Below are 15,410 nucleotides of genomic sequence, written 5' to 3'. Positions count from 1 at the left end.
TTCCTTGTGTGTTTCATGACCCTATATAATGTTGTATATATGTGACTCTAAAGCTTGGGTTCAATTTTATATCTGCCTACAGTGACTTCAAAAATGGTCAAAAAATGATTAAATTTTTAAAATCAATTTGTGCGTGAGGTTTTTTGTCTCAAATCTCTTTGAAAGTAAGATTTTATCTAATCTTTAATGAAAGCTCATCAAATTATGATACAGGGAAATGTGGTTGCAAAAAAGTCATCACCCTAATACACACACAGTGCTGTGGGTCAGTGCAAGGGGGCTTTTAGGGGTGTGTTTCCCGTGAGTGCTGGGATGCTGGAGAGGGTGGGTTCCAGGAACCAAGAATGGCAAAACTCAGCAGCAGAGCACCTGTTTTGTGTGCAGAAGGCACTGGGCTCAATCCCTACATGTAAAGCACAGGAAGGTGCTCTTGTCTGAAATGCTGGAGTGCTTCTTCTTCTTAATGCCCCAGCCTTTTCTTCACTTTCTTACAGCCCCAGCAGAGACAAATTGAGCGGATGACATTTCCATTAAAAGTGAGAGACAAGAAAATAGTAATACAATTTTACTAGTTTATATATCAATTAAAAGATCTATACTCTGCAAACTACTCTTCTACTACAATGTCCACACATCTATTAATGATGGAGTTACAGTTATTTTTTGGTATAATTAAAACAATACGAGATATTCATGTACACAGTTTTAAGGGGAAGAGAAACACCTGGGCACCGCAGGGCCTTTTTGCCTCTTGTAGTCTCAGGCTGCTTTAGCTAGCATTAGTCTGGTCAACAACAAAAAAAAGAACGTAGAAATACAAATTATCTTTATATACAAACCAGTGCCTCTTATTGTAACCAGCTTATACTCAAAACACGCTGCACACAAGAAAAGTTTATCCGCTGATACAATAGCTATTTCATTTCAGCGTAGCACAAACCAGTATAAATTAAAAAAAGAAGAAATTACAAAGGTGCAAAACCTCCATTCTACAGCTTTTCTGGTGAGACGTTTTGGGGTAGTCTAAGCGCTCAGAAATCCAAGCAGACCTAGGACCTACTGGTGTAGTTACAGGAAGCGTGGAGGGAAAAGAAAGGGGGGTGATGGCAGCGGGAACGGTGTACACGAACAAGGAAAACCGACCCAGCCACCGGAGCCACCAGCCGCCTCTGCCTGGGAGAGGCCCATGCAAAGATGGCAAAACATTGCACACAGCGACAGCGCAGCCAGTGCAGTGGTCCCTCCTCTTCCCATCCATGTGCAAAACCATAAAGGATAAAGGATGAAAGCTCCCGCAGAGGCAGAGCAGCTCTCCAAAAAGTGCAAGGGAGGCTGGTTCAAACAGACAGTCTTAATGCTTGTTAAGTTACAAGTATGAAGCTTCTGGTTCACAAATGGGCTGGATCCAGACTAAGTTAAGTAGGAACGAAAGATTCCACCCAAGTCAACGAGACAAAGTTAGGTGCGAGTTAAAAGCCTCACAGACTTCATTGGGGCCCAATGAGTTCAGCTTAACTCAGTCCAGAGGTCCTGCCCACTGAAATGATACAGGTATGTGTTATATATGGCTCTGGGAGATGAACCATGTGTGGAACGGACCACGGTAGAAGTTAAATAGCTCGGAGACAAGGAGGACTCCAATAGCGATAGATACTTTGAAAAGGAAAGACAAGGAGGACACTTCCCCTCCTCCAACCCACTTGCATAGAATTGATTAGTGACACAATAACTAAATGGTGGACAAAGGAAGAGACACAGGGAGGTATGTTCACACCCTTGTGTGTGTGTGTGTGGGGGGAACCTGCTCCAAAAGGTAAGCATGCAAATGCTTCTCCCCCCATTACCTCAGGCAGGGGAGGGTGGGGGGAATCTGGTCTCTGGCACTGGAGTAACTTCTTGGAAATAGTATTTTTTTCCCTTTTGTTCTTTTAAAGAGTTATAACTGGTATATAAAAAAAAGCTCTTGTATCTGTAAACTTAGTAAGTCTGAGGTTTTGGTAAATTCTCGTACCTGGAGCTGCGAAATGCCTCCAGCCAGACTGTAGAATGGAGTGTTTTTTGTGTGTGTGTGTGTGTGTATGTGTGTGTCCCCCTCCCTGCCCCTCTGAAAAGAGCATCCAGTCTACAGCTACACCCCCTGGTTAAATAATCAGTAGTATGAAGATCCTGCGCTGAGCCTCGCAACGGTAACCTCGCAGAGGGCTTGGGCCACTGACCTGCGGAAAGCCCCAACATGCGCTGTGTGTTTCTAGAGTCTATGTACATTCTGGTCCTCTCTCTCCCACATGGCAGCGGCCTCGGCATCTGGCCGAGGCAGCAACGGAAGGCAGAAGCTGTCCCAAGGGGAACATGGGCCATGGGAGGAGGCCGCCCCTTCAGCACGTCTCTTTCCCTTGAACACCTGTCACTGTCTTTATGGAGCTCAGTGTTCGGTTGAACCAGGTCTTCCGGGAGGCCTGCACCTCATTCAGTGCCTGCCCCAAGTCGTGCTCCAGATCCTGAAAGGCAACAGGAAAGGAGAGTCACAGAACTCCCAATTTCTGTGCACACAACCACCTCCACCCCCTCCCCAACCTCACTTGAACAAACCTAAGCAGCAGGGCATGGTTTTTTTTTTCAGATTCACTCCAGCTCTACATCGTTTTGTTTCCAGAAACTATTTTTAAGAGAAGAACTTGGGAGTTTTGGACACAGGGCCACTGGCTGGTGCCCCACCCCATTCCCACTGCCCCCAATGTGACCTACCTGGATCTTACACTCTGCCTCCACCAGCTGCAGCTTGGTCTGGGCTAGCTCCAGCTCCATCTCTCGCAGCTGGTTCTTCAGCGCCTCCTTCTCCTCATCCGTGTCCTCCTCAGAGCCCTCCCGGGCAACGCTGGCCACCTTCACCCGCCCCTCCTTGTTGAAGAACTCCCGGCAGCGCTCACAGTCGTCAACCTTTTGCTGAAGCCAAAGAGACCAGGCAGTGAGCTTCCCCAGCCACAGGGGCAGAGTTCCCAGAGACATGCCCCACTGCAGCCTGGGTCTGTGTGGCAACCTGCCCCTGGCACACCCATCATTTGCCCCCCCCAAAAGCTGGCAGCAGGAGCCTGGGCCCAAAGCAGCAGTTTTGCCCAGAGGCAACCTTTAGTAGCCGACAGCTGCTACGGGCAACAAACTGATGCAGCTTTAAACTTAACTTAATGATCGCGGGACTTTCTAAATTTTCTGCTTCTGGAATGACTCAATTGGGAAGGGGTCAATTTCTGCCTGTGGGAGAGGAAAGGCACTCCAGCTGCCAGAGCAGCTTCCCCAATCCAAGAACTATTCCATCACACGCACAAACACACCTTGAATCCCATATGGCTGGTTACACAGCTTCAGCCAGTATGGTTGCGGGGGTTAGAGTGTCAGGCTAAACCCTCGTCTAAATCGCTGTGCACCCATGAAGCTAACTGATGTTACCATGGGCTAGTAGTCTCTTCCTCTCAGCTGAAACTACCTCAAAGGGATGTTGTGAGGATAAAAGTTCAGGGTGTGGGAGAGAGAGGAACTGCGTATGCTGCCTTGAGCTCGCAGGAAGAAAGGCAGGGTGCAATTGTAATACGCAATTCAAGCTCCAAATTGCTCACACGTTCAAAGAGGGGTAGGCATCCAGAGTCAGGGATGAGAGGCTTCAGAGCCACCCTTTTCATATCAGGATGAACACCATTAAAAAGCAACAGGGGTAACCTCCAACACATTATTATGCTTTTTAAGGAAGAATCCCAGAAATGGCCCAATCCTAAAATGGCACAGGGGTTGTTTCAAGAGGACACCAAAAGAGCCTGTAGCAGCATGGATCAGGCCAAGCAGATGCCCAAATACCAAGTCTGAAAGCCCTCAGCTCACATGTCCTCCAAGGGATTCAAGCTGCCTTCAGCCTAGTGCTAAATCCAACCAATGCTTTGTCCTGGCAGAGGCACTCCTTACCCGAATCTTCTCAATCTCAGCTTTATTTGCTGTCTGCTGCTTCTCCAGTCTCTCGCTCAGTTGGGAGCAGATCTACCAAAACAGACAGAGAACTTCAGATGAGCCCATTCAAGTCCTTGGTCCTGGCTTCCCAAATGGCCAGCTAGAGGCCTTGAGAAAGCCATGGTTAGGACTTGTCCAAAAGACAGATATGAAGCGATATGCACAGCCTTTGCAGAGAGAGATTCCATTTACCCATTGTGGCCTCTCCTCTTCTGCTCATGCTCAAGGATGTTCCAACCCCCTGATCTAGATGGAATACAACTCCCATGAGCCTCAGCTGAAGTCTATCACCCCCTGGAGGGCATCAGCATCAGGGAGGAGTAGCCTTCATGAGGCCTTCTTGAGAGTTGCATCCATTTGCAGCAAGACAGAAGGCTTCCCCTTGCAGCCAGCCACCTGGAAGACCCCTGCACTCACCTGCTTGTAGTCTCCAATGATGGAACTGTTCTTCTTGATCTCTGACTCTGCCTTGTCCAGTTCCCGGCGACACATCTCCTTCAGCTGCAAAAGGAAAACCAGGAGGGATCAGGGCTGGTGGCCCCAGAGACTGGGCTGCCTGAGGCAAAAAAGCAAACAGTTCTCATTCTGCTTCCAAGCAAAGATGCATCGCAACTTTTCACAAGCCTGAAGATCTTCCACATGGGCCCTCCTTATGAAATATGCTTGGGGGGAATGGCAGCACCAAGGGACAGGCCTTTTCGTGGTGCTGCCCTGCAAAACTCTAGAACCCTCTCCTGAAAGAGACTTGCACGGTGCCTTCTCTAAATGTCTTTTTGGCACAAGACCTTCCTCTCCCCCCCCCCAAGGTATCTGGAATCCGGATGGGTTTGGCTAGAGCAGAACCACAGAAAAGCCACCCAGAAAGGCTGCCAGACTTTAGGATCAGTGGTTCTGCCCTTGTCGTGCCTGCTCTCCCTCCCACTGGCAGAGAGAAGGCAGAGCAACCCAACCCTTCCCACCTCCTTGCCCCATGGTCCAAACCTGAGCCGACTCCTCCTCCAGCCGCCTCTTTTCATCTTCAGAATCTATCAGCTTTTGCTTGGTCATCAGCAGCTCCTTGTTCAAGGCATCCGCCTTCTCCTCTGCCTGGAACACAAAACATGGGAGAGCCAAAATGTCAGAGCCCATCTCCGGTCATTTTTTTTTAAACATTCCTAGCAGCAAGCAGGAATTCTGCAAATAGCAGACATATAAACAGTTGTGGAGAAGTGGGTGCATGCATGGGCAGGCACTTGAGATTTGAGGCTGGGTCTTGCGCATTAAATTTAGAATACAGTAAAGGCTTGATAATATCTGAGTCCATTCAGAAAGCAGCAGACCCTATCCACATACAAAAGGGAAAGAGGGGGGGGGAAGATACTGAAACAAGGGTTTGTGCTGAAGGCATTGCCTTTTCAACTGGGAATCCAGACAAAAGGAGTAGCAGAAAGCTTGCTTGCTTGCTTGACAAGCACAGCGGGAGCCATTTCCAACATCTGCCTCTCCTGCTATTTTCCAAGATGAGGACCTCCCAGGGACAGGGTAGTGACACTGAGAAGGGATCCATCGTGCACATCCACCCCTCCAGTGTTTTCACCTGCCAGGTAACCTTCATTTGTTTCCTCCTCCCATACAATGTTCTGGGATTATTTGAATACAGAGAGGTTCAGAGGTCTTTTAAAATCAGTAAGTGCCAGAAGAAAAAGGCTGGCTAGGAGGAGCTGCACAGATCAAATCTTCCCAGTTTCTTCATGAGTCAACTGCTCTCTGAAAAGAAGGCAGATTTATCCACAGTCGCTGTTTTGGGAACGTTCCTGCCTTGTCCTAACATGAGAATCTGGCTAAACCAAGTCAACTGGTGCCCTTTTACATGACCCAATGGAGAGTGCATGGCTATTTGTGATAAGGCACAGGAAGGCTGGGCAGGATTCAAAGACCTGCTTCCAAACTGGTAGAAAGTAAGAAGAAAAGAAGGAAGCCTGGACAGTTGCAACAAAGGAAACACTTTGCCTCATCAGAGCAGGCTTCCCCAACCAGGTGCCCATAAGTCTTCAGCTGCTACGATTCCCATCAGCTGCAGCAAACATGGCTGTATTGCCTAGCCAACGCAGCATGGTCAGAATCTCCTTTCTTGTCATTTGAATCCACTGGTTTGAGTCCTGCCTCCAGAGCAGGAGAAAACAAGCCTCCTCCATCTTCCATGGGACCTCCATGTTATCCTGTGACTTTTACCTCTACATATCACATCTCTGTCTTCTCTTCTACTGGCTAAACGTACCCAGCTCCCACAACTGTTTTTGTCACACAGCAGCCCTCCTCAGGACCCCCAGGTGCAAGTGACTAGGGATGAAGCCAGATTATGTTGGTCATGGGGCTCTGCTCTCATGTCAACTGGGCTGAGAAGGTTGGAGGTAGGGAATGGATTCTCAAAGGGCAGGACCAAATCCCTATCTGGAGGACACCAGGAGTTGAACCCGGGACTTTCTGCATTGAAGGCAGGTGCTCTGCCGCTGCGCTACAGCCCTTCACGAAAGACAGGCTCTGTCCTCAGGGGCACTGAGAGAGAATGGCGTCCAAATAGACCAAAGGGCAGCGAATGGCCAGGCAAGGCCTCTGGCTCTTACATTGTCCAAGTCCTTCCTCAGGGCGATCTTGCTTGTCACCAGTTCGTGGGCCAGGTCATCATTCTCCTGCTCCAGCCTCATGTTCGCTTCCTGCAGGCGCCGATTGTCTCGCTGGATCAAGGCAAAAAAAAGAGTCAAAAGATAGCAAGTTCCTGAATTCATTACTCATTAAGTGACCCCACCTCAGAAGACATTGGATTAAGCTCCTAGAAGGCTACCAATGCTTAAACCAAAGGGTTGAGGGTCCCTGCTCCACAAGATGCTTCCTTATTTTCAAGGCAGTAGCCCCAGCCTCTAGGTGCCCCCAAAGCAACTGCCCCCAGAGTGGTCACCTCAGAGGGTATCCTCCACCCTAAACCCTGCAATTAAACATTCACTGCAGCTGCCTGGAACTTGGCATTGCAAGTAGGGGACTAAGGAGCTTACAGGGGTGCCTCGCTAGACGAAATTAATTTGTTCCAGGACCCAATTCGTCCTACAAAAATTTCGTCTAGCCAGGCACCATTTCCCATAGGAATGCATTAAAAGTCAATTAATGCGTTCCTATGGGCTCCGGGGGAACTGGTGGTGGCGGCGGTGCTTGCTCTCTTGGCTCGGGGAAGGCAGGCAGGCGCTTCCCCGAGCCAAGAGAGCAAGCGCCGCTGCTGCCAACGACAGAGCCGGATCGGACGAAGCTTCAGAAGCTTTGTTGGACCTGGCTCTGTCTGGCGGGGTGGGGGAAAGGCGAAGGAACGATCCTGCGCCTTTCCCCCACCGCTGCCAAGCCCCATGCCGGCTTTTCGCATCGACGGGGGGAAAGTCTTCCCCCACCGCCTCTTGCCTGCCTCCCCCGGCACGGAACGCAACTTCGGAGGTCTCAGAAGTTGCGTTCCGTGCCGGCTTTTCGCGGCGAGAAGCGGCGGCGGGGGGAGGTCTTCCCCCGCCGCCGCCTCTTGCCTGCCTCCCCCAGCACAGTCCGATCCTCCGCTACTCCCTCCCCCCGCCCGACAGAGGCAAATGCCGGATCTGTCGGGCGGGGGGAGGGACAAGCGGCTCTGAACCCCGGAGCCGAAGTGCGGAGGTGTGGGGGTGTTTTGCCGCCTGCCTTCCCCAAGCCAAGGGGAAGGCAGGCGGCAAAAAGCCCTGGCAATTTTTCGCTGCACGCTGGACTTTGCAGTCAGAGGTTTGTTTTTCTATGGCCGCCGCTTCGCAAGATGAAGCGGCGGCCATAGAAAACCTTGTCGTCTTGCGAGGCAACCTCCGATCGCAAAATCCATTCGTCTTACAGGGCATTCGTTAAGCGAGGCACCACTGTATTTATGTCTTATTTATGGAGGCCACCAATAGCTTGCCCACCAACAAAGACATGGGGTGGGTAAGGCAGGAGACTGACTTTTGCAGACTGAATTACAAGGCTGGAATTAAATGCTGCATATAGCCAGCAGGGGCAGGACCTTTTCAGTAGTAGTGCCCCTGGTTATGGATTGGCCTTCTCAGAAAGGATTGCCTGGGACCATCCCTGCTCTGTGGTCCCTACACAAAACAACACTGAGACATGTGTGGTGATCTCATCCAAGGCTGGCCTCCAACATGACAGAATAACATTAATTACCTCAAATCTTTCTATGGGGTCTTCCTGCTGAGCCTGCTGCTCTCTCATGGCATGGTACTCCCGTTCATATTTCTTCAGCTTCTTTTGGCTAATCTGGGGGGGGGGGGAATCAAGAGCATCTCAGTCAAGACATGTGGAGAAACTGTGCTTTGGCTTCTTTTAACTCAATATATCTGCTGGAGCCTTTCTATAAAAACAAAACACAACTCTGATGATTGATTTCCCTTTGGCTGGGAGTCTCTGGCTTAGGAAGCTTACAGTTAGGCACCCTTCCAATTTACAGAGTTTGTCACTGGACACAGTAGGGAGGTTAAATGAATTCTTATCAGTACAAGTTGGGAGGGGTTGTGCATGTCGGGAGAGAGACAGAGAGCATCTTCAGCAAATGTCACACACACTGATCCAAGCTCCACAACGAAGGTCTCCTCTTCCCTCTCCATTGCTTCACAAACATAGACATTTCCCCCCAGAGCAATTTTTCATGTTTTCACCTCAAGCGAGAGCTGGAACATATCCTGGTTGGCTTTTCAATAAGGAGGGGACTTCAGGCTGGGAGTGGGGCTCGGGTAGCATTTATTTAGCCTGTACATTTTAACTTGTGCTAAGTCCATATCTATTGTGGCACGGACTTTCTGGAGACTTTTATGCAATCTGGCAGTTTTTAAAACGTTTCCCGACACTTAAGAAAACACACTACCCAGTGCCCTGCTTTTCTAACTGCTGGAATGTTATCACACAAATCTAAATCCTTGGATTTATTTTGTTGAGTTTGTACGCAAACAAACAGTGTGGTGTAGCAGAGTGTCTATCAAATCCCCACCTGGCCATGGCCTTGGGCCAGTCACTGCCTCTCAGCCTAACCTACCTCACAGGAATCTTGTTTTGCAGATTAAATGAGATGGGGAGGAGCCACACCGGCCACCTTGAGGTCCATGGAGAAAAGGTGGGAAGTAATGCAGAAAGGGGAAAGTGAAGCATACACAATCTAACCTCTTATCGCTGTGAATGGGCAAGCCAGTTAGCACACCTGGGGCTCACACCTGTCCCCCATCCCAATGCAGTAAGGATTTATTTTGAGGCTGGCTGAAAGGCCAACCAGCTTGCCCTACAAAATGGCAATTATCACTGTGAGAGATGAACGGAAACAAGGACAGGCAAGACTATCAATCAGAAGAGGATGGGGAGCACGATTTGCAAAACCACCACCTTCTCCCCCACATCATCAGCCTCCAGACCAGCTTGGGGCTCCTCTAGATGTTCTGGACTACAGCTCCCATCAGCCCCAGTCCGAAACATCTGGAGGGCCCAGGCTGGTGGCAGAGACTGCCCAGGAAGGATGCCAACAGTTCTTTTAAGGGATGTTGGAGCGGAACAAAACTTGTCCTCTTGCTCCCTCTACTGGCACTGATGCAGGAAGGTCCACCAAGGCTCCCTCTGGCAGCCAAGGATTCACCTTTTGGATGTTAAGCAGCCAGAGGGAACTGATCAGCCGCAGCCCTCCAGAGGGACAATTAGAAGAGCCAGCCCACTCCCAAGGAGAAAACAAAGGCCTTATTAAGCATGACTTTTTATTTTTTCAGTAGCACCTTAAAGACCAACTAAGTTTTTATTTTGGTATGAGCTTTCGTGTGCATGCACACTTCTTCAGATACACTTATTTTTTCTTCTTGCAGCCCATGGAAGGCTACTGAATTATTTGTGCAGAGGGCCAGTGGGGAGCACATGGGCAGGTGGTGAGGAAGTGTCTGGTCTGAGAGTCTGAGAAAAGGAGGAGGAAGAAGAGCAATCCCCCCGCCCACATTGTAGGCTTTCTAGGAGACCCAGACCCAAGCCATAGGGTCAAGAGAAGGGGCTGTGCCCAGGAGACCCTCCTCTTGGATTACAAAGAACATACTGCCAGTTTCTCCAGGCACAAGCTTTGACACACTTCCTCACTTTGGGGTCCAGGGCCTGTGACCAAAAGAACACGGCAAGAGCCTGCTGGATCAGGCCAATGGCCCATCTGGCCTGGCCTGTGGGAAACGGATAAGCGGGACCCAGGCACAAGACCACTCTTCCCTCCAGCATTTGAAAGCAATTGTGGAGGCAGAGCATAGCCATTTTAGCTAGGGGCTGCCAATAGCCCTCTCCTCCATGAATTTGCCAAATCCTCTTTAATAGGTATGTCCTGAACACACTAGGCTACAGCAGCGGACTTCACTAAGCTGGTGCCCTACAAATGTTTTAGACTACAACTTGCAACAGCCCAAAACAGTGCAGGTATTGCTCTTGTTATTTTGATTTATTTGCCTAATACCTAATACAAAACTTCTCTAGGTGACACAGATACACTTTAGAGGAAAAAACAACCAACACCATCAAGTGTAACAACAAAAATCCCATCTCCCAAAAAGTGTAATACATAAATGATTAAGCTCAATAATCGTAACTCATCTAATGCCTGAGAAAAGAGCTACATCTTAACTGAAAGGATGTTAAGGTTGGCACCAGGAGAGCCTCACCGGGGAGAGCATTTAATATAGGGGAGGCCATGACCAAAAGGCCCTCTCCTGTGCTGCTGCCCCCCAAACTGCTTTCCGATGGGGCACCCAAGAAGGACCCCAGTGGATGACCACATGGAATGGGTACGTTTCACATCAGGAGAAGTTTCCCATTAGATCTTGGGAGTATTCATTAGAGCAGACATCCAAGGGTGAGAGAAAAGCAACAGGGAAAAGTGCTAGGCCTCAAGAGAAGCACCACCAGAAAGAAGACCCCCTTTAGAAAAACCACCACCACCACCATCAAACTCTCTGCTTCTTGGTCTCCCCATTCACAAGTCTCGTGAGCTGTTGTCTTCCTCCCTCCCCTTTACAGCAGCTATATAACTGTCTGGAAAGTCTCCAGTCACAGCCAGAACAGGAGGCATCGCTGCTGGCAGTGCATGAGGAGCATAATCACCCCCCACCCCCCTGAGTATTTCATAGCAAGGCTCCACTTAAATGCAAACCACCACCACCCAAGGGACATACCTTCATGCTGCAAGCCAACTCCATCAGCCTCTTGGCATTCTCCTCAGAACGATACCGCTTGGGCAGCTGCACACGGAAAAACTTCAGAGCACCTTCAAAGTCAGTCAGCAGCAAGTCGTCCCTAGTTGTCTGAGAAAGTGCAGAGAAAAAGGGTTTCTGGAAAATGAAATTGTGTGGCACCCACATCCTGTAACCGAGACAAGTGGCGACGAAAGTAGCTTCATTTCTTCCTTTGGGAAGAAACTTGAAATGATATTTAACTCCGCTTTATTGAAAACAAAACACAACACCCCCCCCCAACACAACACATTCCCGTTTTCCTGTGTGGCTGTCTGCAACCCAGTGCCAGATCACAACCTCTCCCCCCCCCCCGCCTGGGGCCAGTGAAGTTTGCAGTCCCATGCAGCACCCAGAGGACAGCACATTGGTGCAGGCTGCTGTGGGTCACGAGTCCTTCATGATGGGTGACAGGATGGAGGGAAGGCTAGTCAGGTTAAGGGACGGGATATCTGGATCGTCGCAGACAGTTTAAAACTGAAAGTGGCTCCTAGGGCAAAATGCAGGCACTGGGTGGGAGAAAAAGCCTCATTCTCCTAGGTCCCTCCTAGCAAAGTAGAGTTCAAGCTTCCCCACCACACCACACCCCAGGGAACACGAAGAGAGACAGACACCCCAGTCCAAGGTGGGCAGGAGGGAAGGTTGCACACAGTCTGTCCCGACTACCAGTGGGGAATTATTGGATCCTGGCTCCTTCCTTCCTTTATTCTTTTAAAAAAATGTCTATTATATAATAAATAAGAATAAGAATAATTTATTTGTACTCCACCCATTTGGCAGGGTTTCCCCAGCCACTCTGAGCGGCTTCCAACAAGATTAAAATACATTAAAATGTCACACATTAAAAACTTCCCTAAACAGGGCAGCTCTTTTTTCTACGTTGCAAACATGGCCCCCTGGGTGGGGAGAGATATGTACAAGAGCCCCAAAGTGTTCAGCAAGAGCCCCATTGTAAAACTCACTCCATTGGAGCCAGCACCAATAATAATAATAATAATAATAATAATAATAATAATAATAATAATAATATATTATTTATACCCCGCCCATCTGGCTGGGTTTCCCCAGCCACTCTGGGCGGCTTCCAACAGAAAAACAAAACAAAACAATCTATTAAACATTAAAAGCCTCCCTGAACAGGGATGTCTTCTAAAAGTCTAGTAGTTGTTTTCCTCTTTGACATCTGTTGGGAGGGTGTTCCACAGGGCAGGCGCCACCACCGAGAAGGCCCTCTCGCAACGAGGGAACCGCCAGAAGTCCCTCGGTGCTGGACCTCAGTGTCCGGGCAAAATGATAGAGGCGGAGACACTCCTTCAGGCATACTGGACCGAGGCCATTTAGGGCTTTAAAGGTCAGCACCAACACTTTGAATTGTGCTAGGAAACGCACTAGTCATTCTCTTGCAAGTTCTTTCTTTTAGGCCCTGCTTTTTTAAAATTGCAAGGTAATTTTGCAGGACGGCTTAAGGATTTCTACAGTGCAGGTGTTCACTGCAGGGCTTTCGGCACAAATCGTATGAAGCGGAACAGAGGGGCTGGATACTCACTTTTAACAGCCCAAGGGCAACATTGAATATAACACTGATGCCCTGCAGGGGGGAAAACAAGAAGGAAAAGCAAGTAGTGAGAGACAAAACCAACATTCGGAGCAGTCTCTGCCAAGTCTGTTCTGGACGAGAACTATCAGCCCCAGAACCCATCCTGATTTATAGTCTGTTAACAGACAGATCTTTCTCTCTGCTCCAAAGCCTTGATATCCTCTACTAAACTTCATCTTCCTGCAGGGGGTGAGGATGTAAGCTAAATGTACTCAGAAGACTCAACAGCTCGTTGCTGCTGTACAGGTTCCTAGAACACAAGTTCCACCAGCAAGTCTGCATATATTTTTCTTGTAATTGTGGGCAGAGAAGAGAGAAAGAAGAGGGCCTAGACATTTGCACAACTAGATCATGGCATGTAGCCTCCACCTGAACTTCTTTGATTTCAGGAAAGGGTTCCTATTAGGGTGATGACTTTTTCATCTTTTTTCCTCAAAAATTATTTCCTGTAGCACAAATGGATGAACTTTTGCCTATTAATGACTAAAATGAGGTATATTCCATTGAAATATTAAAAAAGGTCACACACAAACAGTGGGTTTTTTTGTATGCTGTTTTACGATTTCATAAAATTGTATTAACAATTATATATATATTTCGTATCAAATTTGGACACAACACCACATTCCACAATGGGGAGTGTTCTTAGCAACATAGGCTATACAAATCTCACACCTGCGCAAGGTATACAAATGTCACACCTGCGCAAGGTAAAAGCCCCTTTTTGGGACCTCAAAGCTCAGCTAGCAGACCCTGCTGAACATGCTGGGAAAAGAACCTACAGGAGAGGTAGCAAAACATCGTCCTCTAGCGGCATCTATACTGTTACTGCAGCTAAAAAAAGCTTTCTTGTGTGTCTGACGACCCTGTATAATGTTGTATATATGTGACTCTCAAGCTTGGGTTCAATTTTATATCTGCTTACAGTGACTTAAAAAATGGTCAAAAAACTGATCAATAAAAATTTTTTAAAATCATTTTGTGCGTTTTTAAATCAAATCTCTTTGAAAGTAAAATTTTATCTAATCTTTACTGAAAGCTCATCAAATTATGATACAGGGAAATGAGGCTGTAAAAAAAGTCATCACCCTAGTTCCTATCCTTGATGGTTGTGAATGAAAAACTGAAAATGGACAGACCGTTCCTCTGGCAGCTCAGAAGACACAGGCCGGAGTAAAGCTGATAGCTGGTATTTTCAGCAGAATGCACCACTCTCCACCCCAACACACACACACACACACACACACACACACCCGAGGAGCACAAACCCCAGCTGGGAAAGGAACAGAACGATCTCTCAGTAAAAGGGGGCACAGCAGAACTGTGCCATTTTCCGAGGGGGAAAGTCCACTGAGAATTAATGAATGTTGCTAATTAGCAAGCGAGTAAATGAATTCTTAAAACTGCCTCCCAGGGAGCCATTGCCACCACCACTGTTGCTGCTCCCTGGCTAAAATGTGCTTTGCTCACTGCTCCCTCACAAGTGTGATTCAGACATGTTTAGTCCATTTTGCTGCAAGGTTTGGAGGAACCCTCTAAATCTCTCGAACAAGAACACTGCCGCACTGCATTGAATCCCACTTTTAAGTTATCCTTCCAGGTCAGAGCATTCAGCCCCCATAGGTGCCCCTTGCACAATCCAGTGGCTATTTAGGGAAGGGAATCCAGAGGAACCCTCCGAACATGGGCCCACCCTTGCGATGCCCTCCATGCGCTGCTGCACTGCGACCCCCATCATCAACAGCCAATAGCCCTGCAGGCTGGGCCTGAGGGGAGCTGGAGTCGAGCACAATCCCTTCTCCTGGTATGGCAGGCTGGTCCCTAAGAAGCTGCCCCAAAGGGAACTGGGTAGGTGCAGCCAATGACTTTCAAATATTTAAATCAGAAGAGGAGGGGAAACAATCCCTCACCAGAGTTCCACAACATCAGAATCCCAAAAGAATCAGAAGTCCCAATGCCAAAAGTGTTTCTGCCAAATGCAGAATGATTATTAATACCCAATTGCCTTAGGACCAGATCAGACTATGTCCCTCGTTCACATACCATGACACACCCCAGTTAAGTGTTTTCCACGGAACTTTGTTCCTCTTGCTCACTCTTCTCCTTCGCAATAGCACCAGGGAGAAACAAAGCAGGATCTCCGGCTTCAGTGCTATGTCCAAGCCATGCGCTAGGTGTTGTTTCACTGCCAAGGAACCACAATCTGCAGGCAAGGTTTGCTCTTGGATTACAGACTGTGGTTTGTTGGGAGTGGGATGAGCAACAGTCCCTGGGAAAGCCAGGGATAGTGGTTTGCTCTCTCTGTAGGCCAGCAGGCAGGGGGCAAACAGTCCACAAAGGCATCATCTCCCATGACATATAGACTGGCATCGTCTACCCAGGCTGGCAGTGGCTCTCAAGCAAAGATCTCTCTCAACGCTGTACAATCACAGAATCATGGAGTTGGAAGAGAACACAAGGGCCATCCAGTCCAACCCCCTGCCAAGCAGGAAACACCATCAAAGCATTCTTGACATATGCCTGTCAAGCCTCCACTTAAAGACCTCCAAAGAAGGAGA

At 48.6% G+C, this 15,410-nt stretch overlaps 1 protein-coding gene across 3 annotated transcripts in view; it reads right to left on the bottom strand.

The window, feature by feature from the left end:
• Nucleotides 1-558: 558 nt before the first annotated feature.
• Nucleotides 559-15,410, bottom strand: part of RABGAP1 (RAB GTPase activating protein 1) — a 101,575-nt gene continuing 86,723 nt past the window's right edge. For all 3 annotated transcript variants that reach the window (XM_060270299.1, XM_060270300.1, XM_060270301.1), the window contains 9 exons: nucleotides 12,802-12,843; nucleotides 11,199-11,327; nucleotides 8,188-8,280; nucleotides 6,597-6,707; nucleotides 4,975-5,079; nucleotides 4,411-4,494; nucleotides 3,952-4,023; nucleotides 2,746-2,943; nucleotides 559-2,498 (listed from right to left, as the gene is read on the bottom strand). In XM_060270299.1, the coding sequence (XP_060126282.1) occupies nucleotides 2,376-2,498; nucleotides 2,746-2,943; nucleotides 3,952-4,023; nucleotides 4,411-4,494; nucleotides 4,975-5,079; nucleotides 6,597-6,707; nucleotides 8,188-8,280; nucleotides 11,199-11,327; nucleotides 12,802-12,843 (957 nt within the window). In that variant the 3' untranslated portion in view covers nucleotides 559-2,375. The remainder of the gene's footprint in view (nucleotides 2,499-2,745; nucleotides 2,944-3,951; nucleotides 4,024-4,410; nucleotides 4,495-4,974; nucleotides 5,080-6,596; nucleotides 6,708-8,187; nucleotides 8,281-11,198; nucleotides 11,328-12,801; nucleotides 12,844-15,410) is intronic.

This window comes from Zootoca vivipara, chromosome Z (assembly GCF_963506605.1).
Source record: "Zootoca vivipara chromosome Z, rZooViv1.1, whole genome shotgun sequence".
Classification (NCBI taxonomy): Eukaryota; Metazoa; Chordata; class Lepidosauria; order Squamata; family Lacertidae; genus Zootoca; species Zootoca vivipara.
This window is presented reverse-complemented; position numbering and strand designations above follow the sequence as displayed.